At 36.0% G+C, this 27404-nt stretch overlaps 1 protein-coding gene across 15 annotated transcripts in view; it reads left to right on the plus strand.

Moving 5' to 3' along the window:
- STXBP5L (syntaxin binding protein 5L) overlaps positions 1-27404 on the plus strand; it is a 466532-nt gene that overhangs the window by 160189 nt on the left and 278939 nt on the right. For all 15 annotated transcript variants that reach the window (XM_055568317.1, XM_055568321.1, XM_055568318.1 and 12 more), the window contains exons 3-4: positions 5527-5624; positions 26833-26914. In XM_055568317.1, the coding sequence (XP_055424292.1) occupies positions 5527-5624; positions 26833-26914 (180 nt within the window). The remainder of the gene's footprint in view (positions 1-5526; positions 5625-26832; positions 26915-27404) is intronic.

Consider the following 27404-nt stretch of genomic DNA (forward strand, 5'->3'; position numbering starts at 1 on the left):
GTTTTTAGCATGTAAGCTTTATGCTTCTTTTGTTCATTACTAAGTATTTTATTCCTTTGGTTGCTATTATAAATGAAATTGTTCTCTTAAGTTTGTTTTGGGATAGGGTATCACTAGTATATATAGAAATATAATTTGTACATTAATTTTACAATCTTGCCTAATTTCTTTTTAGTTCTAATAATTTTTTTCAGTTATTTCTTAGGTTTATATGCACAAGGTCATGTCGTTAGCACATAGTTTTAGTTATTTCTTAAAAAGTCTGGATGTTTTTTTTCCCCCTCACCTAATTGTCCTGGAAAGGATGTAGAAGTGGCAAGAGCGGACACACTTGTTTCATTCCTGACCTTAGGGAGAAACCATTCATTCTTTCATTGATTAGTATGACGTTAGCTGAGGGTTTATTGTACATGCCATTTATCAGATTGAAAAAGTTCTCTACAGTTCATTTGTTGAATGTTTTTTAATGTGAGTGGGTGTTGGATTTTTTGAAATAATTTTTCTCCATCTATTGAGGTGACCATGTGATTTTTGTACTATGTTCTGTTGAGATAGTTCAGTTACTCAGTTGTGTCTGACTCTGCGACCTCATGGACTGCAGCATCCCTGTCCTTCACCATTTTCCTGAGTTTTCTCAAACTCATGTCCATTGAGTCAGTGATGCCATCCAACCATCTCATGCTCTGTCAGTCTCTTCTCTTCCTGCCTTCAATCTTTCCCTGCATTCAGGTGTTTTCCAGTGAGTTGGCTCTTCACATCAGGTGGCCAAAATATTGGAGCTTCAGCATCAGTCCTTCCAATGAACACCCAGGACTGGTCTCCATTAGGATGGACTGGTTGGATCTCCTTGCAGTCCAAGGGACTCTCAAGAGTCTTCTCCAGCACCACAGTTTGAAAGCATAAATTCTTTGGCATTCAGCCTTCTTTATGGTCCAACTCTCACATCCATACATGACTACTGGAAAAACCATAGCTTTGAATATACAGACCTTAGTTGGCAAAGTGATGTTTCTGTTTTTTCAATATGCTCTCTAGGTTTGTCATGGCTTTTCTTCCAAGAAGCAAGTATATTTTAATTTTGTGGCTACAGTCACTGTCCACAGTGATATTGGACCCCAAGAAAATAAAGTCTGTCACTGTTTCTACCTTTTCCCCATCTATTTGCCATGAAATAGAAAATGATCATTTTCTGAACGTTGAGTTTTAAGCCAGCTTTTTCACTCTGCTCTTTCAGCTTTATCAAGAGGCTCTTTAATTCCTCTTCCCTTTCTGCCATTAGGGTGTGTCATCTGCATATCTGAAGTTATTGATATTTCTCCCATCAATCTAATTGATGTGCATCATCTAGCTGGGCGTTTTGCATGATGTACTCTGCATAGAAGTTAAATAAGCAGGGTGACAGTATACAGCCTTGACATACTCCTTTCCCAATTTGGAACCAGTCTGTTCTTCCATGTCTAGTTCTAACTGTTGCTTCTATACATACATACAGGTTTCTTAGGAGGCAGGATAAGGTGGTCTGGTGTTCCCATCTCTTGAAGAATTTTCCACAGTTTGTTGTGATCCACACAGTCAAATGCTTTAGTGTAGTCAGTGAAGCAGAAGTAGGTGCTTTTCTTAAATTTTCTTGCTTTTTCAGTGATCCAACAGATGTTGGCAATTTGATATCTGATTCCTTGGCCTTTTCTAAATCCACCTTGTACGTCTAGAAGTTCTCAGTTCACATACTTTTGAAGTCTAGTTTGAAGGATTTTGAGCATTACCTTGATAGCATGTAAATTGAGTGCAACTGTGTGGTAGTTTGAACATTCTTTGGCATTGCTCTTCTTTGGGATTGGAATGAAAACTGACCTGTTCCAGTCCTGTGGCCACTGCTGAGTTTTCCAAATTTGCTGGCATATTGAGTGCAGCACTTTAACCAACATCCTTTTTGGGGATTTGAAAGAGCTCAGCTGGAATTCCATCACTTTCACTAGCTTTGTTCGTAGTAATGCTTCATAAGGCCCACTTGACTTCACACTCCAGGATGTCTAGCTCTAGGTGAGTGATCACACCATTGTTGTTATCTGGATCATTAAGACCTTTTTTGTACAGTTCTTCTGTGTATTCTTGCCACCTCTTCTTAATATCTTCTGCTTCTGGTAGGTTCATATCATTTCTGTCCTTAATTGTATCCATCTTTACATGGAATATTCACTTGGTATCTCTAATTTTCTTGAACAGATCTCTAGTCTTTCCCATGCTAATGTTTTCCTCTACCTCTTTCCATTATTCACTTAAGAAGGCTTTCTGATCTCTCTTGCTATTCTTTGGAACTCGGTATTCAGATGTGTATATATATCCTTTTCTCCTTTGCCTTTCATTTCTCTTGTTTTCTCAGCTGTTTGTAAGACTTCTTCAGACAGCCATTTCGCCTTGTTGAATTTCTTTTTCTTGAATTTGGTTTTGGTGACCGCATCCTGTACAATGGTATGAACCTCTGTCCGTAGTTTTTAAGGCACTCTGTCTATTAGATCTAATCTCTTGAATCTGTTTGTTACTTCCAATGTATAATCATAAGGGATTTGATTTAAGTTGTACCTGAATGATCTAGTGGTTTTCCCTACTTTCTTCAATTTAAGTATGAATTTGGCAATAAGGAGCTCATGATCTGAGCCACAGTCAGCTCCTGGTCTTGTTTTTGCTTACTGTATAGAGCTTCTCCATCTTTGCCTGAAAAAATATAATCAGTGTGATTTTGGCATTGACCATCTGGTGAAATCCATGTGTAGTATTGTCTCTTGTGCTGTTGAAAGAAGGTGTTTGCTATGACCAGTGTGTTCTCTTGGCAAAATTCTGTTAAGCTTTGCCCTGCTTCATTTTGTAATCTAAGGCCAAACTTGCCTGTTACTCCAGGTATCTCTTGACTTATGATTTTGCATCCAGTCCCCTATAATGAAAAGGACATATTTTTTTGGTGTTTGTTCTAGAAGGTCTTGTAGGTCTTCATAGAACCATTCTACTTCTTGTTTTCAGGCATTAGTGCTTGGGGGGCATAGGCTTGGATTACTGTGATGATGAATGGTTTGCCTTGAAAATGAACCCAGGTCATTTTGACATTTTTGAGATTGCACTCAAGTACTGAATTTTGGACTCTTGTTGACTATGGGGGCTACTCCATTTCTTCTAAGGGATTCTTGCCCACAGTAGTAGATATAATGGTCATCTGAATTGAATTCACCCATACCCATTCATTTTAGTTCAGTAATTCCTGAAATGTTGATGTTCACTCTTGTGATCTGTTTGACCACTTCCAGTTTACCTTGATTCATGGATCTAACATTCCAGATTCCTATACAGTATTGTTTTTTACAGCATTGGAGTTGACTTTCACCACCAGACACATCCACAACTGGATGGTGTTTTTGTTTTGGTTCAGCCTCTTCATTCCTTCTGGAGCTATTTCTCTGCTGTTTTTCAGTAGCACATTGGACACCTACTGACCTGGGGGCTTCATCTTTCAGTGTCAGATCTTTTTGCCTTTTTGTACTGTTCATGGGATTCTTACGGCAAGAATGCTGAAGTATTTTTCCATTTCCTTCTCTAGTGGACCACGTTTTGTCAGAACTCTCCACCATGACCCATCTATCTTGGATGACCCTGCATGGCATGGCTCATAGCTTCATTGAGTTACGCAAGACTGATCCTTGTCATGATTTTTCTTAGTTTTCTGTGATTGTGGTTTTCATTCTGTCTGCCCTCCAATGGATGAGGATAAGAAGCTTGTGTAAGCTTTCTGATGGAAGAGACTGGCTATCAGGAAAAGTGGGTCTAGCTCTGGTGGGCAGGGCCATGCTCAGTAAATCTTCCACTTTTCTGCTGATGAGTGGCTTGCTAATATTTTGGGGAGGGATTTTTATATCCATATTAATTAATAATTAGTGGTCTTTAGTTTTCTTTTGTTGTGATGACTTAGTTTCCAGGATCAGGGTAATATTGGCCATAAAATGAGTTGGGAAGTATCCCCACCTCTTGTTTTGTTTTGTTTTTTGAGAGAAACTATATATTCTGATTATTGTTATCCACATTGATCTGCATGAGAATTTAGAGTATCTTCCTCTTGACAATTTTGTTTACAAGTCAAAACAAGGACAATTGAGAATGAAGAGGGAAACACCTCAGTTAAGGATCATGAATAGAAAGTGGGTTTTGTTGCTAAGTATATTTTTTGCCAATTTAGTTGAGAATTCTTTGGAGATTATAGAACAATAGTTCGTTGGTTAAAGACATTGTGGTATATTCATACTATAATGAGCTCTACAATCTTTAAATAGGTTGAAGAACATCTAAACATATTGTTTTGTGGAAATATTTCCATAATATGCTATTAAGTAAGAAAAATACAGATTTGGTTATATATTAATATGCTTTCGCATATATGTTCTTATATGCATTAAAGGAAAATGAGGAATTATGCAATGAACTCTACTTTGTTTTATCTGGGGAATGAATTTTAGATAAACTACATGCTATGTTTAATCTTTTCATCTTTGAATATTTACAAAAGCAATAGATTATAAAAATATTTCCATTAAAAGTAGTTTTTGGAGCACTAAATATTTGACTGAACAAGATATAGAATCTCTTTTTTCCTGACCTATGTGGGTCCTCTATTTTTTTAAAGGTTCTAACATATTTCATTTTGAAATTAATTAATCTAATATTGCATATTCCTTTTTTACATGTTAGTCTTATCTCTTTTGTCATATTATGAGCTCTTTATATTTTTCTTTTCTTTCTTTCCCATTGTGATATTATGAAACCTTTCAAACATACAGTGGAGTTGAAAGACTTATACTGGAATACTAATATTATTTATATGTTATGCCATTTTATGAGTTTTGACTAAATTATACACATGTAAAATTCAAACCTTATCAGAATATAGAATATTACCTTCACTTCCTTTATGCCCTTTCTAGTCAGTTCTCCTCAAGTCAACCACTTGTCAAACCAAGTGGTCAAGGTCAAAACCAGTTCTGATTTTTTTCACCATAGGTTAGTTTTGCTTGTTTATATTATATTTGTAATCATACTATACATACTCTTTTGTGTATTGCTTCCTTTACTTAGCATAATGTTCTTAGTTTTTATTATTTAATTGTTGAGTTATTCTATTGTATGCATATACCACAGTTTTGATGTTTGATTCTCTTGTTTGTCATTTGAGTTTTTTCTAGGTTGTTAAAAGCTGTTAGGGGTGTACTTATACAAATTAATATGTGGACATATGCTCGTTATTTTCTTGGTTACGTACATAGGAGTGAACTTTCTAGGTCATAGGACAGGTATATGTTTAGTTTTTAAAGAACTGCAACATGTTTTTCCAAAGTGTTTGTGATTTAACACTCCTGCCAACAACACTTGGTGGTCTTTTTTATAAAACTAAATAATTATTTTAGTCATTCTGCTGGTTGGATAGTGGTATCTTGTTGTGACTTTAATTTTTATTTCCCTGATGACTATTTTCAATATTTTCTCTTTCAGACAGTTCGGCATGGTTTTCCTTATCAGCCCACCACATTAGCCTTTGATCCAGTTCAGAAAATCTTGGCTATTGGGACGAGAACTGGTGCTATACGAATGTATCCTTAATTTTTGGTTCATTATTTACTATATTAATACCAATTAAATTTCCTTAAATATTCAGGTAAGTGAAATATTTATGACCAAATAAATTTTATTGTTTCTTTAGACATGAGTAACCCACGTCATCAAATTAATTGGTATATTTTTAATGTTTGTGAGATAAGTATTCATGTCCCTTTTAAAATCCTTGATATTGGTGATTTGTGTTTTGTGTTTTTTTCCTGGTTAGTCTAGCTAGAAGCTTATTAACTGTACTAATTTTCATAAGAAGCAATTTTTGGTTTCATTGTTTTTCTGTATTATTTTCCTATATTTTATTTCATTGATTCCTGATTTGGTCTTTTTTATTTCCTTTCTATTGATTAATCTTGGGTTTCATTTTATCTTCTTTTTCTGGTGTTCTAAGGTGAAAACTGAGGTCATGGATTTGAGAAATTTCTTCTTTTCTAATATATGCCTATAGAGTTATAAATATCCTCCCAGATTTTGTTTTAGTGTCATCCCAGTTTTTTAAATAAACTTTTAAGATAATTATAGACTTGTGCAGTTTTTAAGAAGTAGTATAGAAAAATCCCATGTACTTTTTATCCAATTTTCCCCAATAGAAATATCTTAAACTATTAGTATACTACTGCTGTTGCTGCTAAGTCACTTCAGTTGTATCTGACTCTGTGCGACCCCAGACGGCAGCCCACCAGGCTCCTCTGTCCCTGGGATTCTCCAGGCAAGAACACTGCAGTGGGTTGCCATTTCCTTCTCCAGTGCATGAAAGTGAAAAGGGAAAGTGAAGTCACTCAGTCATGTCCGACTCTTAGCGACCCCATGGACTGCAGCCTACCAGGCTCCTCCGTCCATGGGATTTTCCAGGCAAGAGTATACTACTACAACCAGGAAGTTGATATACTCAAGGTAAAGAGCATTTCTATCACTGCAGCGATTTCTCATGTTGCCCTTTTAGAGCCACATCCTTACCCTCTGGTTCCCTCAGCCTCATCCTTGACTCCTGACAATCACTTGTTTGTTCTTTGTTTCAATAATTTTGTCACTTTAAAAATGTTATATAAATGGAATCATACTGTATGTAACCTTTTGAAGTTTGCTTTTTTCACTCAGCATAATTCTCTGAAGACTCATTGAAGTTGTTGTATGTATTAATAGTTGAATTTTTTTATTGTTGAGTAATGTTCCATGGTAGGGATGTACCACAGCTTGTTTAACCTTTCACTTGCTTAAGGATATCTGGATTTTCAGTTTCTGATTATGATCAAAGCAGCTATGAACATTTGTGTACATATTTATGTGTGAACATAAATTTTCATTTCTCTTGTATAAATGTCCAGGAGAGCAGCTGCAGGGGTTGTGCAATAGTTGCTTGTTTAGTTTTATGAGAAAATCCCAAACTGTTGTCCAGGGTGGTCATAACATTTTTATTCCCACCAGTAGTGTATGAGTGATTCTATATCTCTATATCATTACCAGCATTTAGTGTTACTGTAGCCATTCTGATCATTTTCTGGTGATGTCTCATCATGGTATTCTTGGATATTTTAGATACTAATCTTTTGTCAGATATATGATTTGCAATTATTTTCTTCAGTCTTTTTGTTTGTTATTTTATTTTTAAACATTAAAAAAAATTTAAGTAGTTAATTTGTAATGTATTAGTTTCTGACATACAGTAAAATGATTCATATATATATATATCTTTTCTATTCTTATCCATTATAGTTTATTACAAGATATTGTATATAGTTTCCTATGCTGTATGGTAGGACCCTGTTGTTTATCTGTTTTATATATACTAGTTTGTATCTGCTAATCATAAACTCCTTTATTGTTCCCCCTCCTATCCCCTTCAGTAACCATGTTTCTTTTCTATGACTGTCAGCCTGTTTCTGTTTTGTAAGTAAGTTCATTTGTATCATATTTTAGATTCCACATATAAATGGTGTAATATGATATTTATCTTCTTCCAGTCTTCAACTTATCTTTTCACCCACCTAATTGGACTTTTAGAGTCCAGTTTATCAGTTTTTCCTGTATAGATTGTGCTTCTTTGATATCACCTTTTAGAACTCTTTGTCTCACTTTGTATCTTATTTTCTTTTTTTTCTAAATTACAGTTATACATTTTATATTTAAATACAGGTTCCTTTTTGAGTGAACTTTCTATTCGTATTGTCTTGTTTGCTTTTCATAGTAGGGTAGTACTGGATTCATAAAATGAACTGAAAAATGTTCTCTCTGCATCTGTTTTCCGGAATATTTTGTATAAAATTGGTGTTAATTCTTTAAATGTTCGTAAATATTTTCTAATGAGAGTACCTGGACCTGGAGACTATGAGATTTTATATTACAGATTCACTTTTTAAAATTTGTAATAGGACTACTTTAGTGTTCTATTTTATTTGGATAGTTTGTAGTCTGTCTTACTAGTGATTTGTAAATTTTTATTGATTTTTTTTTTTTAGGAACTAGCTTTTGTTTAATTGCTTTTGTTTTATTCTTTCCATTTTATCCTGAATTATCTTTAGTATTTCTTTGAGCTTATTTTGCTCTTTTTCTCTAGTTTTTTGAAGTGGGAGCATGTTGTTGATTTGAGAATTTTCATTCTCTTTTCTAAGGTATACATTTAGTGTTATTAATTCTCCTTCCAGCACAAGTTTTGATATGTGTGTTTGAATTTTCATTCAGTCATATGTAGTTTTAAAAATTGTCTTTGAGACTTCTTTGAGTCATCATTTACTTAGAAGTATTTTAGTTAAATGGCAAGTATTTAGAAATCAAAAACAAGAAAATTTCCAGCTTTGACTCCATTATGGTCAGAAAACACACACTTTATGATTTTAATTCTTTTAAATTTGTTGAGATTTGTTCTGTGGCCTAGGATATGATCTTTCTTGGTAGATAGTCTATAGACTATGGAAGAACATGTGCATTCTTTTCTTTCTGAGTGGAATGTTTCATATTTGTCAACTAGATACTGGTTGATTGTGTTGTTGAGTTCTATATTCTTGCTAATTTTTGTCTGGTAATTCTTGTCAAATCCCTAGAGTAGAGTGAATTAGGAACTCCAACTCTAATTATGGATGTATTTATCTCTTTCCAGCTTAATTAGTTTTAGGTTTCTGTATTTTTAGGGTCTGTGGTTTGGTATGCACACATTTAGAATTGTTATACCTTCCATGGATTGACCCCTTTATCATTGTGTAATGTTTTTACTTATCTCCAGTAATTTTCATTGCTCTGAAATTGACCTTATGTGATTTTAGCATAGCTACTCATACTTTTTAAAAACAAATTAATGTTTACATGTTATAGCTATTTCTATCCTTTTACTGTAAACTTATGTCATTGTACTTGAAGTGAGTTTATTGTATATAGAATATTGTTTGATTATTTTCTTTCTTTTTTATTGAGATACAATGGACATAAAATGTTATCTTAGGTTCATATATACAACATAATTATTCAGTATCTCTATATATTGTGAAATGATCCACAATAAGTCTAGTTAATGTGTCACCACACATAGTTACAAAAACTTTTTTTCTTCTGATGAGAATTTTAGAGATCTACCCTCTTAGCAGCTTTCAAATACACAGTAGAGTAATATTAACTATAATCACCATGCTGTGCATTACATCCTCAGATCTTATTTTATAATGAAAGTTTGACCTTTGGAGCGCCTTCATCGATTCTGCCCGCCCCACACCTCCAACCTTTGGCAACCACCAATCTGTTTCCTGTTTCTATGTGTTCAGTATTTTTGTTTGTTTGTTTTAGATTTCTGTTTTTTAGTGCGAGTGTGTAGTATTTGTCTTTCTCTGACTTGTTTCAGTCAGCATAATGCCTTCGATGTCCATCCATGTTGTCACAAATGGCTAGATTTCATTCTTTTAATATGGCTGAGTAACATTCTGTTCTATGTCTATGTATATCATATTTTCTTTATCCATTAATCCATCAGTGGACAATTAGGTTGTTTTCATGTCTAGGCTATTGTAAAATAATTCTGGAATAAATATGAAGGTACAGATATCTTTTGGAGTTAGATTTTCATTTCCTTCTGATAAATACCCAGAAGTAGAATTGTTGGATTGGGTGGTAGTTCTATTTTATTTTATTATCTTTTAAAAATATTTAAAATTTTGTATTGCAGTATAGTTGATTAACAATGATGTGTTAGTTTCAAGTGTACAGCAAAGTGATTCAGTTCTACACATATACGTATCTGTTCTTTATCAAATTCTTTTCCTATTTAGGTTATTGAAGCATACTGAGCCGAATTCTCTGTGCTGTACAGTAGGTCCTTGTTGGCTAGCTGTTTTAAATATAGTAGTGTGTACATGCCAATCCCAAACCTCATTATGTTTTTCATAGTGCTTGCACAATTTACAATCTCACTAACAGTGCACAAGGGTTCCCTTTTCTCTATATCCTTGCCAACAGCTGTTATTCCTTGTCTTTCAAATAATAGCCATTTTAAGAAAGAGATCATATCCCATTGCTGTTGAGCATTTCCTGATAATTAGTGATGTTGAATGCCTTTTCAATACCTCTTAGCTGTCTGTATGTCTGTCTTTTTCACAAAAGTATCCATTCAGATCCTTTGCCAGTTTTTAATTGAACTGTTTGTTTTGCTGTTGAGTCATATGAGTTCTTTATATATTTTGAATATTAATCCCTTATCAGACATGATTTGCAAATATTTTCTTCCATAGGATAGGTTGCTTTTTTATTTTGTTAACAGTTTCCTTTGCTGTGCAGGAGCTTTTTAGTTTGATGTAGCCACACTTTATTTTATATTGTGTTGTTATGTTTTCCTTTTTGTGTCAAGTCTGAAGAATCATTGCCAAGAATGGTTTCCAGGAGTGTATTGCTTATATTTTCTTTTAGGAGTTTTATGGTTTCATGACTTTTGCCCAAGTTCTTAATCCATTTTGAGTTAATTTTTGTATACAGTGTAAGATAGTGGTTCAGCTTAATTCTTTTACATATGGCTGTCCAGGAAACTCCAGTGATGCAGTTTTTCCTGCATCATTTATTGAAGAGATGTCCTTCCTCTGTTGAATATTATTGGCTTCCTTGTAAAATATTTGTTGACCAAATATGCACTGGTTTATTTTTGGGATCTTGATTCTGTTACATTGGTTTATGTGTCAGCTTTTATGCCAGTATCATATTATTTTGATTACTTATAGCTTTGTAATATAGTTTAAAATGAAGGAGTATGATAAGTCTAGCTTTGTTCTTCTTTCTCAAAATTGTTTTTGCTATTCTAGGTCTTTTGTAGTTGTGTACAAATTTTAGGATTATTTGTTCTGTTTCTGTGAAAAGTGCATGGGTGTTTTTCTAGGAATTCCACTGAATCTTTAGATTGCTTTGGATGGTATGGACATTTTTAACAGTGTTAATCCTTCCATGCATGAGCATAGTATATCTACATAAATAATACTACTAGCATTATTTATGTTTTCAGTTTCTTTCATTAGTGTCTTATAGTTTCCAGTATACATGTCTTTCACTTCCTTAGGTAAATTTATTCCTAGGTCTTTTATTCTTTTTGTTGTTGTTCTGTCACCCAACAGTCGTATCCAACTCTTTGCAACCACAGGGACTGCAGCTTGCTAGGCTTCCCGGTCCTTCACCATCTCCTAGAGCTTGCTAAAACTCATGTCCATTGAGGCGGTGATGCCATCCAACCATCTCATAGTCTGTCGTCCCCTTTTCCTGCCTTCAATATTTCCCAGGATCAGGGTCTTTTCTAATGAGTCAGCTCTTTGCATCAGGTACGAAAGTATTGGTGCTTTAGCATCAGTCTTTCCAATGAATAGTAAGGATGATTTCCTGTAGGATTGACTGGTTAATCTCCTTGCAGTTCAAGGGACTCTTAAGAGTCTTCTCCAACATCTCAGTTCAAATGCATCAATTCTTTGGTGCTCAGCCTTCTGTATGCTCCAACTCTCACATCTATACATGGCTACTGGAAAAACCATAGCTTTGACTAGATGGACCTTTGTTGGAAAAGTAATGTCTCTGATTTTTAATATGCTGTCTAGGTTGGTCATAGCATTTCCTCCAAAGAGCAAGCATCTTTTAATTTCATGGCTGCACTCACCATCTGCAGTGATTTTGGAGCCCAAGAAAATAAAGTCTCTCACTGTTTCTATTGTTTCCCCATCTATTTGCCTTGAGGCAATGGAACTAGATGCCATGATCTTGGTTTTTTGAATGTTGAGTTTTAAGCCAGCTTTTTAACTCTGCTCTTTTACTTTCATCAAGATGATCTTTAGTTCCTCTTTGCTTTCTGCCATAAGGGTGGTGCTATCTGCATATCTGAGGTTATTGATATTTCCCCCAGCAATCTTGATTCCAGCTTGTGCATCATCTAGTGGGGCATTTTGCATGATGTACTCTGCATATAAGTTAAATAAGCAGGGTGACAATATACAGCCTTGACGTACTCCTTTCCCAATTCGGAACCAGTCCATTGTTCCATGTCTGGTTCTAACTGTTGCGTCTTGGCCTGCATACAGGTTTCTCAGGAGTCTGATCAGGTGGTCTGGTATTCCTATCTCTTTAAGAATTTTCCACAGTTTGTTGTGATCCACACAGTCAAATGCTTTAGCATAGTCAGTGAAGCAGAAGTAGATGTTTTTCTGGAACTCACTTGCTTTTTCTGTGATCCGATAGATGTTGGCAATTTGATCTCTGGTTCCTCTGCCTTTTCTAAATCCACCTTGAACACTGGAGGTTCTCGGTTCATGTACTGTTGAGACCTCGGTTGGAGAATTTTGAGCATTACTTTTCTAGCATGTGAAATGAATGCAATTGTGCAGTAGTTTGAAAATTCTTTGCAACTGTCTTTCTTTGGGGATTGGAATGCAAACTGACCTTTTCAGTCATGTGGCAATGCTAAGTTTTCCTAATATGCTGGCATATTGAGTGCAGCACTTTCACAGTAGTAACTTTTAGGATTTTAAGTAGCTCTGCTGGAATTCCATCACCTCCACTAGCTTTGATCATAGTGATGTTTGCTAAGGCCCACTCCACTTCGCACTCTGGGAGTCTGGCTCTAGGTGAGTGATTACACCGTTGTGGTTATCCAGATTATTAAGATCTTTCTTGTACAGTTCTTCTGTATATTCTTGCCACGTCTTCTTAATATCTTCTGCTTCTGTTAGGTCCATATCATTTCTGTCCTTTATTGTGCCCATCTTTGCATGAAATGTTCCTTGGTATCTCTAATTTTCCTGAAGAGATCTCTAATCTTTCCCATTTTATTATTTTCCTCTACTCCTTTGCATTGTCCACTTAGGAAGGCTTTCTTATCTCTCCTTGCTATTCTTTGGAACTCTGCATTCAAATGGGTATATCTTTCCTTTTCTCCTTTGCCTTTAGCTTTTCTTCTTTTCTCAGCTGTTTGTAAGGCCTCCTCAGGCAACCATTTTGCATTTCTTTTCTTCAGGATGGTTTTGTTCACCTCCTCCTGTACAATGTTTCGAACCTTCATCCATAATTCTGCAGGCACTCTGTCCATCAGATCTGATCCCTTGAATCTGTTTGTCACTTTCTCTGTATCATCATAGGAATTTGATTTAAGTCATATCTGAATGGCCTAGTGATTTTTCTTACTTTCTTCAATTTAAGTTTTTGCTGTTTTTGCTTGTTTTGCTTTGTTTTGCTGTTTTGCTTCTTTTTGCTGACTCTATAGAGCTTCTTCATCTTCAGCTGCAAAGAATATAATCAGTCTGACTTTGGTATTGACCATCTGGTGATGTCCTTGTGTAGAGTTGTCTTGTGTTGTTGGAAGAGGGTGTTTGCTATGACCAGTGTGTTTTCTTCACAAAGTTATTTTAGCCTCTGCCCTACTTCAGTTTGTACTCCAAGACCAAACTTGCCTATTATTCCAGGTATCTCTTGACTTTTGCATTCCAGAGCCCTGTGATGAAAAGAACATGTATTTTGGTGTTAGTTCTAAAGATCTTGTAGGTCTTTAGAGAACTGTTCCACTTCAGCTTCTTTGGCATTAGTAGTTGGGGCATAGACTTAGATTACTGTGATACTAAATAGTTTGCCTTGGAAACAAACAGAGATGATTCTCTTGTTTTTGAGATTGCACCCAAGTACTGCATTTTGGACTCTTGTAGACTATGAGGGCTACCCCAGTGCTTCTAAGTGACTCTTGGACACAGTAGTAGGTATAATTGTCATCTGAATTAAATTTGCCCATTCCAGTCCATTTTAGTTCACCGATTCCTAAAATGTCGATGTTCACTCTTGTCATCTCCTGTTTGATCACTTCCAATTTGCCTTGATTCATGGACCTACCATTCCAGGTTCCTATGCAGTATTGCTTTTTACAGCATCAGACTTTACTTCCACCACCAGACACATCCACAACTGGATGTTGTTTTTGTTTTGGCTCAGCCTATTCGTTCCTTCTGAAATTTTTTCTCTGCTCTTCTGCAGTAGCATATTGGGTACCTACTGACCTGGGGAGTTCATCTTTTAGTGTCAGATCTTTTTGCCTTTTCATACTGTTCATTGGGTTCTCAAGGCAAGAATACTGAGGTGTTTTTCTATTCCCTTCTCTAGTGGACCACATTTTGTCAGAACTCTCAACCATGATCCATATGTCTTGGGTGGCCCTACATAGCATAGCTCATAGTTTCATTGAGTTAGACGAGGTTGTGATCCATGTGATCAGTTTGGTTAGTTTTGTGTGATACAATTGCAAATGGTATTGTGTTCTTAATTTCTCTTTCTGGTAGTGTATAGAAATGTAACAGATTTCTGTGTATTAATTTTGTATCCTACAACATTAGTGAATTTATATATCCTAGTAGTTTTCTGGTGAGGACTGTAGAAGTTTCTATGTACAGTATAATGTCATCTGCAATGAGTGACCATTTAACTTCTTCCTTTGCTGTTTGAGTCCCAGATGGGTATGTACAGTTTCTTGGTGAGCCCTGTCAACATACTCATCCCTGAAAAAGGAGGGTAGTGATCGATACTGCTTCCTTTCAAGTGGGTGGGTGTGCTCCAGTGATAAAGGAATCATAGTATAATCACTTCTCCCTGCATCACCTTGTTTTGCCTCATTGATGTGAACAGTGGTTCAGCTCCTGTTAGGATTCTCTGGTATGATTTGGTTGCTGACTAGCCCTGCTTCACACACCTTGTTCAGTCTTGTTGCTGTCAAGTGGAAGTTAGGATTCTGCTTCCAAATTATCACCTTGCTGACTTGGGGTGCTTGGAGGGTGTGAGTGAAACCTAATGATAACTAGCCCCACCTTATACTACCTCATTCAAACTTGTTGCCACTGTACTCCAGGGCTGCCATATCTTGTTGGAGAAATTAAAATAACATCCTTTTACTGGTAAGAGGATAGAAGATCAACTGCTGATTTAGACTCAATAGTACTACCCCATCAGGATTGTATTGCTGCCCCCCTGCCTCCACTGCTGTGGAGATGGGAATTCAGCATCCTGCTTAGTGCACTGATATAACCTGGCAGTGGAACAAAGTGCTACCTGCTTCTTCCAGGCAGGGGATGGGTGATTAGCAACCTGCTTGTGTCCTTAAATACCAGTTGCTATAGGATTTAAAGTGTACTGTCTGCATGGCGGGAGTGAGATGAGGTAGATGAGCAGTTCCCTAGTCAGCCCTCTTGAACACATGGAGTGGGAAGGAGGAGAGTATGGTTTTTTCACTGATGTTTGAATACAATAGGATGGATAATGCCACAGTTTGCTTTTAATCCACCCTCTTCTCAGTCCTTTTGGAGAATAGCTTTTCTTGGATTTTTTGTTTTTGTCTTTATTTTTTACCTGTGCTAGTTGGTGGTACTGGGTTGAAAACTTCTGCAGTGCCCTGTCTAGCATATATGGGACACAAAGGAAACTCAAGGAACTCACTACTGTGTCATTCCACAAGTCCTGAGATGCCTAGAAATTTCTTTCTTTCTTTCTACCTCAGAGTTTAATTTGCTTGTTTATAATGTTATCTCCAGGGTTTTTGTTTTTGTTTTCAGTTATGAAAGACAGAAACTGGGAGTAATAGGGCTGTTCCCTCTTGGCAGAATTGTAATTCCCCATCCCCAAATTTTAACATGTTGTGTTTTCCTTCCATTCAGCTTGAATTATTTTCTAATTTCTACTTATTTTCTTTAACTATGGGTTATTTATAAATGTTTTATTTAGTTTCTAAATATTAGAGATTTTTCTAGAATTCTGTCATTATTGATTTCTAATTTAATTCCATTGTGGTCAGACAGTATACGGAGAAGGCAATGGCACCCCACTCCAGTACTCTTGCCTGGAAAATCCCAGGGACAGGGGAGCCTGATGGGCTGCAGTCCATGGGGTCGCTAAGAGTCAGGCACGACTGAGCGACTTCACTTTCACTTTTCACTTTCATGCATTGGAGAAGGAAATGGCAACCCTCTCCAGTGTTCTTGCCTGAAGAATCCCAGGGACGGGGAAGCCTGGTGGGCTGCCATCTCTGGGGTTACACAGAGTCGGACACGACTGAAACGACTTAGCAGCAGCAGTAGCAGCAGCAGACTGTATATGAACTGAATCCATTTAAATTAACTGAAGCTTGTTTTATGGCCCTGTCTGTGGCCTATCATAATAAATGTTAAATGAATGAGTATTTTGAAATGAATGAATATTTTGCTATTGTTGGTTGGATTTATCTGTAAATATTAATTAGGTAAAATAATTTTTTATTTTATTGCTTGTTTTCCTAAGTTGACCATCTCCATGCTTTATAATTTTTATTTACTTTTATATTAAAAATAGGTTTATGTTTTAACATGATATATATTTTTAAGAGATGTTACTTTTCTTTTTAGAGAATACATTAATCATTTTAAATTTTACCTTTCAATATTTTCATATAGTAAATTTGACTTTTTTCTTTTAATATACAGTTCTATGAATTAAATACAAGTATACCTCATTTTATTTTGCTTTGAGATATTCATTTTTATAAATTGAATGTTTGTGGTAACTCGTCTCTTCAAGTCTATCAGCACCATTTTTCTAATAGCATTTGCTCACTTAGTGTCTCTGTGTCACTTTTTGTTAATTATTGCAATGTTTCAAGTCATCCACCAGCAAAAAGGGTGTGACTCACTGAAGGCTCAGATGATGTTTAGCTCTTTGCAGAAATTAAATATTTTTAATTAAGATATGTACATTGGTTTTTTTTTAAGACATAATGCTGTTACACACTTAATAGACTACAATATAGTATACAAATAATTTTTATATGCACTGGGAAATCAGAAAATTTGTGTGACTTGCTTTACTGTGACTATTTTCCCCTATTAGTTTTATAGCTTTAGCTTTTTAATTTAAACTGTGATTCATTTTGAGTTAAGTTTTGTATATGGTATAAGGATGGGTTCTATATGTGGATATTCAGTTGTTGTAGTAATATTTCCTAAAAAGAAGTCTATCTCCATTAAATTGTCTTGATATCCTTGTTGAAAATCAGTTGACTAAATATGTGAGGATTTATTTCTAGAATCTCAATTCTGTTCCAGTTAGCTATATGTCTACTGTATTTCAGCACCTCATTGGTTTTGATTTCTGTAGCTTTCTATACATTTTGAAGTTTGAGTCTTCCAACATTATTCTTATTTTTTAAGGTTTTTTTTTTTTTTATATATCCTGGGTCTCTTAAATATCCATATGGATTTTTGTCTATTGTCTATTTCTGCAAAAATCGTTGTCTCATCTATTTCTGCAAAAAAAAATGCAGCTGGGATTTGGATAAGGATTTCTTTGATTCTGTATTTGCAGAGTATTACCACCTTAACAATATTAAGTCTTTTGATCTATGGGCATTAGATGTCTTTCCACTTGTTAGGTCTTTAATTTTTTTCATTAATGTTTATAGTTTTTAGAATACATGTTTTGCACTTCTTTTGTTCAATTTATTTTAGATTCTTTTATTTACTACTGTAAATATAATTTTTTTCTTAATTTTTGGATAGTGCTTTGTTAGTATATAGAGAAAGTTGATTTTTGTACATTGATTTTGTTACCTGCAGCCTTAATGTTACCTCTTTTATTAGTTGTAATGATTTTTCAGTGTATTTCTTAGGATTGTGTGCCGACATACCTTGGAGAGATTGTGGTTCCAGACCATTGCAATAAAGCAAATACCACAATAAAGCGTCACATGAATTTTTTGGTTTCCCAGTGGATATAAAGTTATGTTTATACTCTGCTGTTGCCTATTAAGTATGCAATAGTATTATGTCTGAAAAAATAATGTTTGTGCCTTAATTGAAAAATCCTTTATTGCTTAAAATGCTAATCATCATCTCACAATGCAGCATTGCCATAAACCTTACATTTGTAAAAAAGCTCAGTGTCTGAGAAGTGCTAAAAAAGTAAAGTACAGTAAAATAAGGTATATCTGTATGTACAAGATCATGTTATCTACAAATAGTTTTAGTTCTTCTTTTCTAATCTGGGTATCCTTTATTTCTCTTGTTCAGTTGCCCTGGATAAAACCTCTGGTACATATTTGTCTCATTCCTTGTCTTAGAAGGAAATTATTCATTGTTTCAGTAGTATGACATTAGCAGTAGGTTTTTTGTACATGCCCTTTATCAGATTGAAGAAATTTCTTTCTATTGTTAATTTATTGAGAGTTTTTGCCACGAAGGTGTACAAACTTTTTTCAAATACCTTTTCTTCACCTCTTGAGATAACCAAGTAATTTTTGTCTTTTAGTCTGTTGATAATAAATGTGTTACATTAATTGATTTTTTGTTGTTAAACCAGTGTTGCATTCCTGGAGTAAATCTTACCAGATCATAATAAATGACACTTTTTAGATGTTGCTGGATTCATTTTGATTATTTTTTGCTGAGTATTTTTATGTCTGTATTAGCAAATTATTAGTCTTTAGTTTTCTTTCTTTGTAATATCTTTGAATCAGGTATCAGGGTGAAAGTGAAGTTGCTCAGTCGTGTCCGACTCTTTGTGACCACATCGACTGTAGCCTACCAGGCTGCTCCATCCATGGGATTTTCCAGGCAAGAGTAATGGAGTGGGTTGCTATTTCCTTCTCCAGGGGATCTTTCCAACCCAGGGATTGAACCCGGGTCTTCTGCATTGCAGGCAGACGCTATACCACTGAGCCACTACTGGCCTAATAGCATCTTATGGGAAGGATTTGTTTTCTCTTTTGATTTTTAAGAGAATTAATGAAGAATAGGTAGTAATCTTAACTTATTGGTATATTTCACCAATGATGCCATCTGAGCTTTTCATCCTGGGTAGTTAATTACTAAATCAGTTGCTTTAAAGGACTATTCAGATTTTAAAATTTCTTTTCTAATCAATTTAGGTAATTTATGTATTTCTAGGAGTTCATTTCTCCTATATTATCTAATTTGTTGACATATAAATTGTTTATAATATCCCCGTATAATCTTTATTTTTATAAGATTTGTTGTCACATTTTTAGTTCCTGACTAATTACTTGTATATTCTCTTTATTTAAGGTTGGTGTAGCTAAATGAATTATGGTGATTTTTTTTTTAAAGAACCAACTTTTGCTTTCATTGATTTTGTTTATTGTTTTATTTTCCATTTTACTTATATCAGCTCATCTTTTTAATTTCCTTTCTTCTGAATGCTTGGGTTTAGTTTTATCTGCTTTTATTGTTTCTCATGGTGCAACTTTAGGCTACTGAATTGAGATTTTTTTGCATGTGTAGATGCTTATAGCTCTTTTTTTGTTTGTTTTTTTTTCCTTTTTTTTTTAAATTTTATTTTATTTTTAAACTTTACATAACTGTATTAGTTTTGCCAAATATCAAAATGAATCCGCCACAGGTATACATGTGTTCCCAATCCTGAACCCTCCTCCCTCCTCCCTCCCCATTCCATCCCTCTGGGTCGTCCCAGTGCACCAGCCCCAAGCATCCAGTATCGTGCATCGAACCTGGACTGGCAACTCATTTCATACATGATATTTTACATGTTTCAATGCCATTCTCCCAAATCTTCCCACCCTCTCCCTCTCCCACAGAGTCCATAAGACTGTTCTATACATCAGTGTCTCTTTTGCTGTCTCGTACACAGGGTTATTGTTACCATCTTTCTAAATTCCATATATATGCATTAGTATACTGTATTGGTGTTTTTCTTTCTGGCTTACTTCACTCTGTATAATAGGCTCCAGTTTCATCCACCTCATTAGAACTGATTCAAATGTATTCTTTTTAATGGCTGAATAATACTCCATTGTGTATATGTACCACAGCTTTCTTATCCATTCATCTGCTGATGGGCATCTAGGTTGCTTCCATGTCCTGGCTATTATAAACAGTGCTGCGATGAACATTGGGGTACACGTGTCTCTTTCCCTTCTTGTTTCCTCAGTGTGTATGCCCAGCAGTGGGATTGCTGGATCATAAGGCAGGTCTATTTCCAGTTTTTTAAGGAATCTCCACACTGTTCTCCATAGTGGCTGTACTAGTTTGCATTCCCACCAACAGTGGAAGAGGGTTCCCTTTTCTCCACACCCTCTCCAGCATTTATTACTTGTAGACTTTTGGATCGCAGCCATTCTGACTGGTGTGAAATGGTACCTCATAGTGGTTTTGATTTGCGTTTCTCTGATAATGAGTGATGTTGAGTGTAGATGCTTATAGCTCTTAATTTGTATCTGAGAACTGCTTTATCTGTATCCCCTAAGGTTTATTATGTTGTGTTTTAATTTTAAAAAATATTGAAATATGTGTTTTACAATGTTGTGTTAGTTTCTGCTGTACAGCAAAGTGAATCAGCTATTTGTACACATATATCTCCTCTCTCTTGTTTAGTGTCTTATGTATAAGTTTTTTATCTGTTTTTCTTTCTGTAGTTAATTTCTAGGTTTTTTGGTTTTTTTAGAAAAAAATTCTTGGTGTATTTTTATCCTTTTAAATTTGTTTAGACATATTTTGTGACATAGCATGCAGTATGTCCTGGAGAATATTTTTTATGCACTTAAAGGATATATAGTCTGCTGTTAGGGGATGTAAGTCCTCTGGATGCCTATTAAGTTCAGTTGGTCTAATGTGTCATTTAAGACTACTGTTTCTTTAGTATTTTTTTTTCTGGATACTCTGTTTATTGACATAAGGGGATGTTCAAATCCTCTACTATTATTGTATTATTGTCAGTTTCTTCCTTTACATCTGTCAATATTTGCTTCATATACTTATGTGCCATTATATTAGCTGTGTGTTAATGAATGTTATATCCTCTTGTATTGATCCTTCTATCATCATGTAATTGCTGAGTTGTGTTGAACGCTTTGCAACCCTGTGAACTTTAGCCTGCCAGGCTCCCCTGTCCATGGGATTCTCCAGGCAAGAATACTGGACTGGGTTGCTGTTTCCTCCTCCAGGATTAACCTAATACATCATGATAAATATTGCTCATTAAAGAGCAAATTATTTTCCTACTTAGAATTTTTTGCTAAAGATCTACTATAAAAATAACTTGTTCTCTCTATATTTTCCTGCTACAGTAATGCTAAATCATATCTATAGTCTCCTCAAGCCTCAGGTGTTAAGAGCATATTATTCTGTTTGAGTTGGAACACTGCTTCACATAGTCAACATGTTTTTTTAAGGCACTCTAAGAACTCTCAAGGACAGTGAAAGAAAAACATTACTGTTGCCTACGGATCTTTCAGGTATATTTCCCCTCAAATTTTTCTAAATTAAACGTTGTGATAACTGGTTTCTCTTTGTTTTCCATGGTACAGTCTTTAAGTTATTTTTCTTTTACTTTGAGCCACTCCTTCATTTTCAACTTGCTGAGCAGGCAGGCTTTTCGTTTCCACAGAAAAGAATTTCTATGGCTGTGGGTAAGCATTCTTATTCCACCAGTCTTTTGTTGTGCTGTTGGACCCAGTGACTTAGGTGGAAAAGTACAAGGTATTCTTCCATGATGGATATGATATGGTAATAAGAAACTGGGATCTAACAGGACCCAGGGAACTGAGAAGCTGGAAGGCACACCAGGAAGGCTGCAGTGTGTTTTATGCAAATTGTATGCTGTCCTAGTAACTTTTCCATCAGAGGTTTTGTAGATCAAGAGTGAAGAATCTTCTGCTGCGTGAGACAACAAGTAGGAATCCTTAACGACTTAATTTTCTTAGAATTACATAATGCCTTTCTTTTTCCTTTGTGGTAGACCTTGTCTGATATGCGTATTGCTACCCCAGCTTTCTTGTTGTTTTCATTTGTATGAAATGTTTTTACCTATTCCCTCACTTGGGTCAGAGGTTAAAGCATCTGCCTGCAATGTGGGAGACCTGGGTTCAATCCCTGGGTTGGGAAGATCCCCTGGAGAAGGATATGGCAACCCACTCCAGTATTCTTGCCTGGAGAATCTCATGGACGGAGAAGCCTGGTGGGCTATACAGTCCACAGGGTTGCAAAGAGTCGGACAGGACTGAGCTACTTCACTTTCACTTTCATTTTCATTCCCTCACTTTCAGTCCGTGTGTGCATTTAGCTCTGAAATGAGTCTCTTATAGGCAGGATATAGATGTGTCCTTTTTTTTTTTTTTAAAAATACAGTCAGCTACCTTATATCTTTTGATTTGAGCATTTAATCAATTAACATATAAAGTGATTATTGATTGGCATGTATTTATTGACATTTTGTTTCTTGTTTTTTGTTTTATGATTCTGCTCTGTTCTTGCCTTGTGGTTCGGTGATTTTTTTTTTTTTTTAGTGTCATGCTTGTGTTCTTTTCTCTCTTGTTTTTGTGAATCTATGGTATGTTTTTGATTTGTAGTTAACCTGCGATTTATATATGTTGATCAATATGTCAACTTGTTACAAAGCGGTAGTCATTTAAGCTTAAACACATTCTAAATGATCTACATATTTTACTTCCTTCTCCCATGTTTTTGTTTTTGATGACATATTTTACACCTTAATATTTATCCCTTAATTGTTTCTTGTAATTGATTTTACAATTTTTGTCTTTTAATCTTCACATTATCTTTTTTAAGTGGTTGATCCATAGTCTTCACTATATATTTGCCTTTATTAGTATGATTTTTCCTTTCCTATGAATTCTTCTTACCATAGCCATTTCTTTTCCACATAGGGAAGACTCTTTAGCATTTCTTTTAGGGTCAATTTAGTATTGAACTCTTTTAGTCTTTGCTTGTCGGAGAAAGTGTTTTTATCTCTCTTCCATTTCTAAATGATAATCTTGTGGAATAGAGTATCCCAGGTTGTAGGCTTTCCCCTTTCAACTCTTTAAATACATCATGCCACTCCCATCTGGTCTGCAAAATCTGTAGAAAAATCAGCTGATAGCCTTATGGTGTTCCCTTGTATGTGACTTTTTGTTTTTCATTTGCTCCCTTTGCAATTATCTTTTTATTTGTAAGTTTTTCCATTTTAGTTATGATATCTCTTGGTGCAGGTCTCTTTGGTTCATTTTGTTTGGGGTCCTCTGTGCCTCCTATATCTGGATGTCTGATTCCTTCTTCAGGCTCTAGAAATTTTTAGCCACAATTTCATCAAACACATTTTAAACTCCTTTCTCTATCTTACTTCTTGGACCCCTATAATGTGAATGTTAATATGAATGCTTGATGTTGGCTCAGTGATCCCTTAAACTATCCTTACCTCTAAAAATTTTTCTATTTCCTGTTATGACTGGGTGATTTCCATTATTCTGTCTCACAGATTGCACGTGCATTTTTCTTTGTCACCTAGTCTGTTAATTCCCTCAGTCTGTTTTTCATTCCAGTTGTTATACTCTTTTTTTAAAAATATAAATTTATTTTAATTGGAGGCTAATTACTTTACAATATTGTATTGGTTTCTTTTTCTCTGACTGGTTCTTTTTTATATTTTCTAGTTCCTTGTTTAAATTCTCACTGTATTCATCTATTCTTTTCTCAAGTTCAGGTCAGTTCAGTTCAGTCGCTCAGTTGTATCTGACTCTTTGTGACCCCATGGACTGCTACATGCCAGGCTTCCCTGTCCACCACCATCTCCCAGAGCTTGCCCAAACTCATATCCATCCAGTCGGTGATGCCATCCAACCATCTCATGCTCTGCCATCCCTTTCTCTTCCTGCCTTCAATCTTTCCCAGCATCAGGGTCTTTTCCAATGAGTCAGTTCTTCTCATCAGGTAGCCAAAGCTTCAGCATTAGTCCTTCCAATGAATATTCAGGACTGATTTCCTTTAGGATGGACTGGTTTGATCTTCTTACAGTCCAAGGGACTCTCAAGAATCTTCTCTAACACCACGGTTCAAAAGCATCAATTCTTTGGCGCTCAGTTTTCTTTATAGTCCAACTCTCACATCCATACATGACTACTGAAAAAAACATAGCTTTGAATAGATGGACCTTTGTTGGCAAAATAATGTCTCTGCTTTTTAATATGCTGTCTAGGTTGGTCATAGCTTTTCTTCCAAGGAGCAGGCATCTTTTAATTTCATGGCCGCACTCACCATCTGCAGTGATTTTGGAGCCCAAGAAAGTAAAGTTTCTCACTGTTTCCATTGTTTCCCCATCTATTTGCCATGAAGTGGTCGGACCAGATGCCATGATCTTGGGTTTTTGAATGTTGAGTTTTAAGCCAGCTTTTTCAATCTCCTCTTTTACTTTCATCAAGACGCTCTTTAGTTCCTCTTTGCTTTCTGCCATAAGGGTGGTGTCATCTGCATGCATATCTGAGGTTATTGATATTTCTCCCAGCAATGTTAATTCTGCCTTGTGCTTCATGCAACCCAGCATTTTGCATGATGTACTCTGCATATAGGTTAAATAGGCAGGGTGACAGCCTCCTTTCCCAATTTGGAACCAGTTTGTTGTTCCATGTCCGGTTCTAACTGTTGTTTCTTGACTTGCATACAGATTTCTCAGGAGGCAGGTAAGGCCGTCCGGTATTCCCATCTCTTGAAAAAATTTCCAGAGTTTGTTGTGATCTACACAGTCAAAGGTTTTGGCGTAGTCAATTAAGTAGATGTTTTTCTGGAATTCTCTTGTTTTTTCTATGATCCAACAGATTTGGCAATTTAATCTCTGGTCCTCTGCCTTGAACATCCAGCTTGAACATCTAGAAGTTCTCTAGTCTTTCCCAGTCTATTGTTTTCCTCTGTTTCCTTGCATTGATCACTTAGGATGACTTTCTTATCTCTCATTGCTATTGTTTGGAACTCTGCAGGTTTTTAAAGTCGTTCAGAAGACTCATCTTCCTGATTCCAGCACAATGGCTGGGGTGTCCAAACCCCTCATTCCTCAGGGAGAACCTCCCAACCTGTAATATCCCCTTCTTTTTCTGTGCTTCCTGCTAGGCACTGGTCCTGATCATTTTGCCTTCCTCACTACCTGACTCTATGTGGATCTTTCTTTACACCCTTGGTTGTAAAAGAACCTTTCTGCCAGTCTCTAGTTTATTTTTAGCAAGCCTCACATGTAGATCTATTTTTGATGTATTCAACAGGAGGAGGTGAGCTCAATGTCTTCTACTCTACCATTTTGATCTCTCTCCATTTCTTTTATTTAACGTATTTTGTTTTCCTGATTTTGTTCAGTTGTTTCTCTGTGTTTTCTTGCATTTCATACAGTTTAAGATGATTATTTTACATTCTTTGTCAGACAGATCATAAATCTCCATTTCTTTGGAACCAGTTACTGGAGCTCTATTACTTTCCTTTGGTGGTGTCACATTTGCATAACTCTCTGTTGTCTGTGTAGCCTTACATTGGTGTCTGTGCATTTGTGGAAGCAAACACCTCTTCCAGTCTTTACAAACTGGTTTCATGAGATAAAATCCTCCTGTCTGCTTCCTGACCTGATAGGATTACATCCATAATTGCGGTTGTGAAGCATGCATTTTTTGCTGGGTCTACAGTGGCATCTATGACTTGTGGGCTTGTTAGTGGGTCTTGGGCTGGTATGGATGGATCCCTTCTGGTCCCTGGGTGGATGTGACTGCCTGTAGTACCTTGTTCAGTAGGGTAGGACTGGGACAAGAGTCCGCTTTAGGGTCCATGCATGGGTCCTCCGCCAACAGGTCCTTGTGCTAGGAGTGTTTATGGTGTATTGGGCCCTCTCAGAATTTCTGAGAGTATAGACAGGAGTCTGTCCTGTTGGGTATATTTGGTAGCAGGACTGTTCACAGACTGCTGTTGGGAGGGAGTGGGATTCAGTGTAGGGCCCTTTCAGATCTCCAAGTAGGAGTGTTTCCTACTGGGACACTGGTCATTCAGGATTGTTGTAGACTGGCAGACTATGGATATGAGGAAGCTGGAGTCATATATAGGGCTTTTTCAGAAACTCCAAGGGGCAGAGACAGGAGTATCTCCTGTCTAGTCTTTGTGTCAGCAGAAATTCTAGCATACTATGGCAGTGAGGGGGCTTGAGCTGAGTATAAATCCTTTTTAGGATCTTAGAGGTCCCAGACAAGCATGTTTTCTAAGGGGTTCCTATGCCAGGAAGAGTGTTCCTAAACTGTGGCAGAGACCTGCTGGAGGTCTTTTAGGGGGCTGTTTCAGAATCAATAGTCTGATGAACTATACCTTACTTCCAGGAGCTCTCCTCCAAAGGTGGAGTGAGCTGGAGCTGGTTCAAAGGCCACTTCCTGGTCTACAGCCAGGAACAAGTTCTTGATTATGCCTGTTAACCTGATACATGGATGAATGTGACTCCTCTGGATCTCTTGACATATGGGATATGCTGGTGACAGACCCAGAGCCAAATGGGATTGTAGCTAAATTCTCAGGGGAACAGAGCTATTTCTGTTTCTATAGCTGAGACCACAGTCAGTGAGTCAGCTGCCTAGAGGCAGTTCTGTCTCCTCAGTGGAGAAAATGGACTGCACCTTCATAACCTCCAACCTGGATCCTGGAGCTCCTGAGAATGCACTTTGGTCTGTGCATGCAGAGGCAAAATTATTGTTGTTGAGGGGGTTGATGTGTGAGGGACATTTTATTCAGCCATTTTGCTGACAAACAGTGCTGTATAATATAATTTCCATTAACTAAGACCATGATTTTTCAACCCTTTATTTACAAAAATAAAGGTAAATAATAAGCCAAATGTTGGTTGCTAAGTAGGTTAGTTTTTTTCTTTACACGTGAATATTGATGCTAATTAAAATGTTAGAATCCTTGACTTTTATTATTTTAGACTTGGAAGACCTGGTGTTGATTGTTATTGTCAACATGAAAGTGGTGCGGCTGTCCTGCAACTCCAATTCTTGATCAATGAGGTAAGGATCTTCTTGAATATTTATATCTCACACACATTGTGTAATTGTTTTAATAGTATTTTTCTACATGCTTAAAGATATATACATATGAAATATTATTCATGGTGACATTTTTCATTAAAGACTGCACTCCTGTATTTGTTAATTTATTAAATTTTAAAAGAAAAAATTTGTATTACCAGAAGATCCTGTTATTGTGATTGTGTAGCATAATTTATAGATTAATTGTTTAAGCGATTTTAAAAAAATTACTAAAATCCTTTGATTGCCATACTGACCATTAAACTTTCCCTCTATATTCTCCTTTTACCAGTTTGTTTAATCATCTAGTGTTAATTTTCATGTTTTATCTTTATCTTCCATTAAATAATCTTTTCAGTTTTATAATTTAAATGCGTTTGTTTGTATCTTTATAATCATTTGTTGGTATATGAGTGCATAGCTATTTTGACATTGGCTGCCTGCTGCTGCTAAGTCACTTCAGTCGTTT

The sequence above is a fragment of the Bubalus kerabau genome, chromosome 2 (genome assembly GCF_029407905.1).
Source record: "Bubalus kerabau isolate K-KA32 ecotype Philippines breed swamp buffalo chromosome 2, PCC_UOA_SB_1v2, whole genome shotgun sequence".
Lineage (NCBI taxonomy): Eukaryota > Metazoa > Chordata > Mammalia > Artiodactyla > Bovidae > Bubalus > Bubalus kerabau.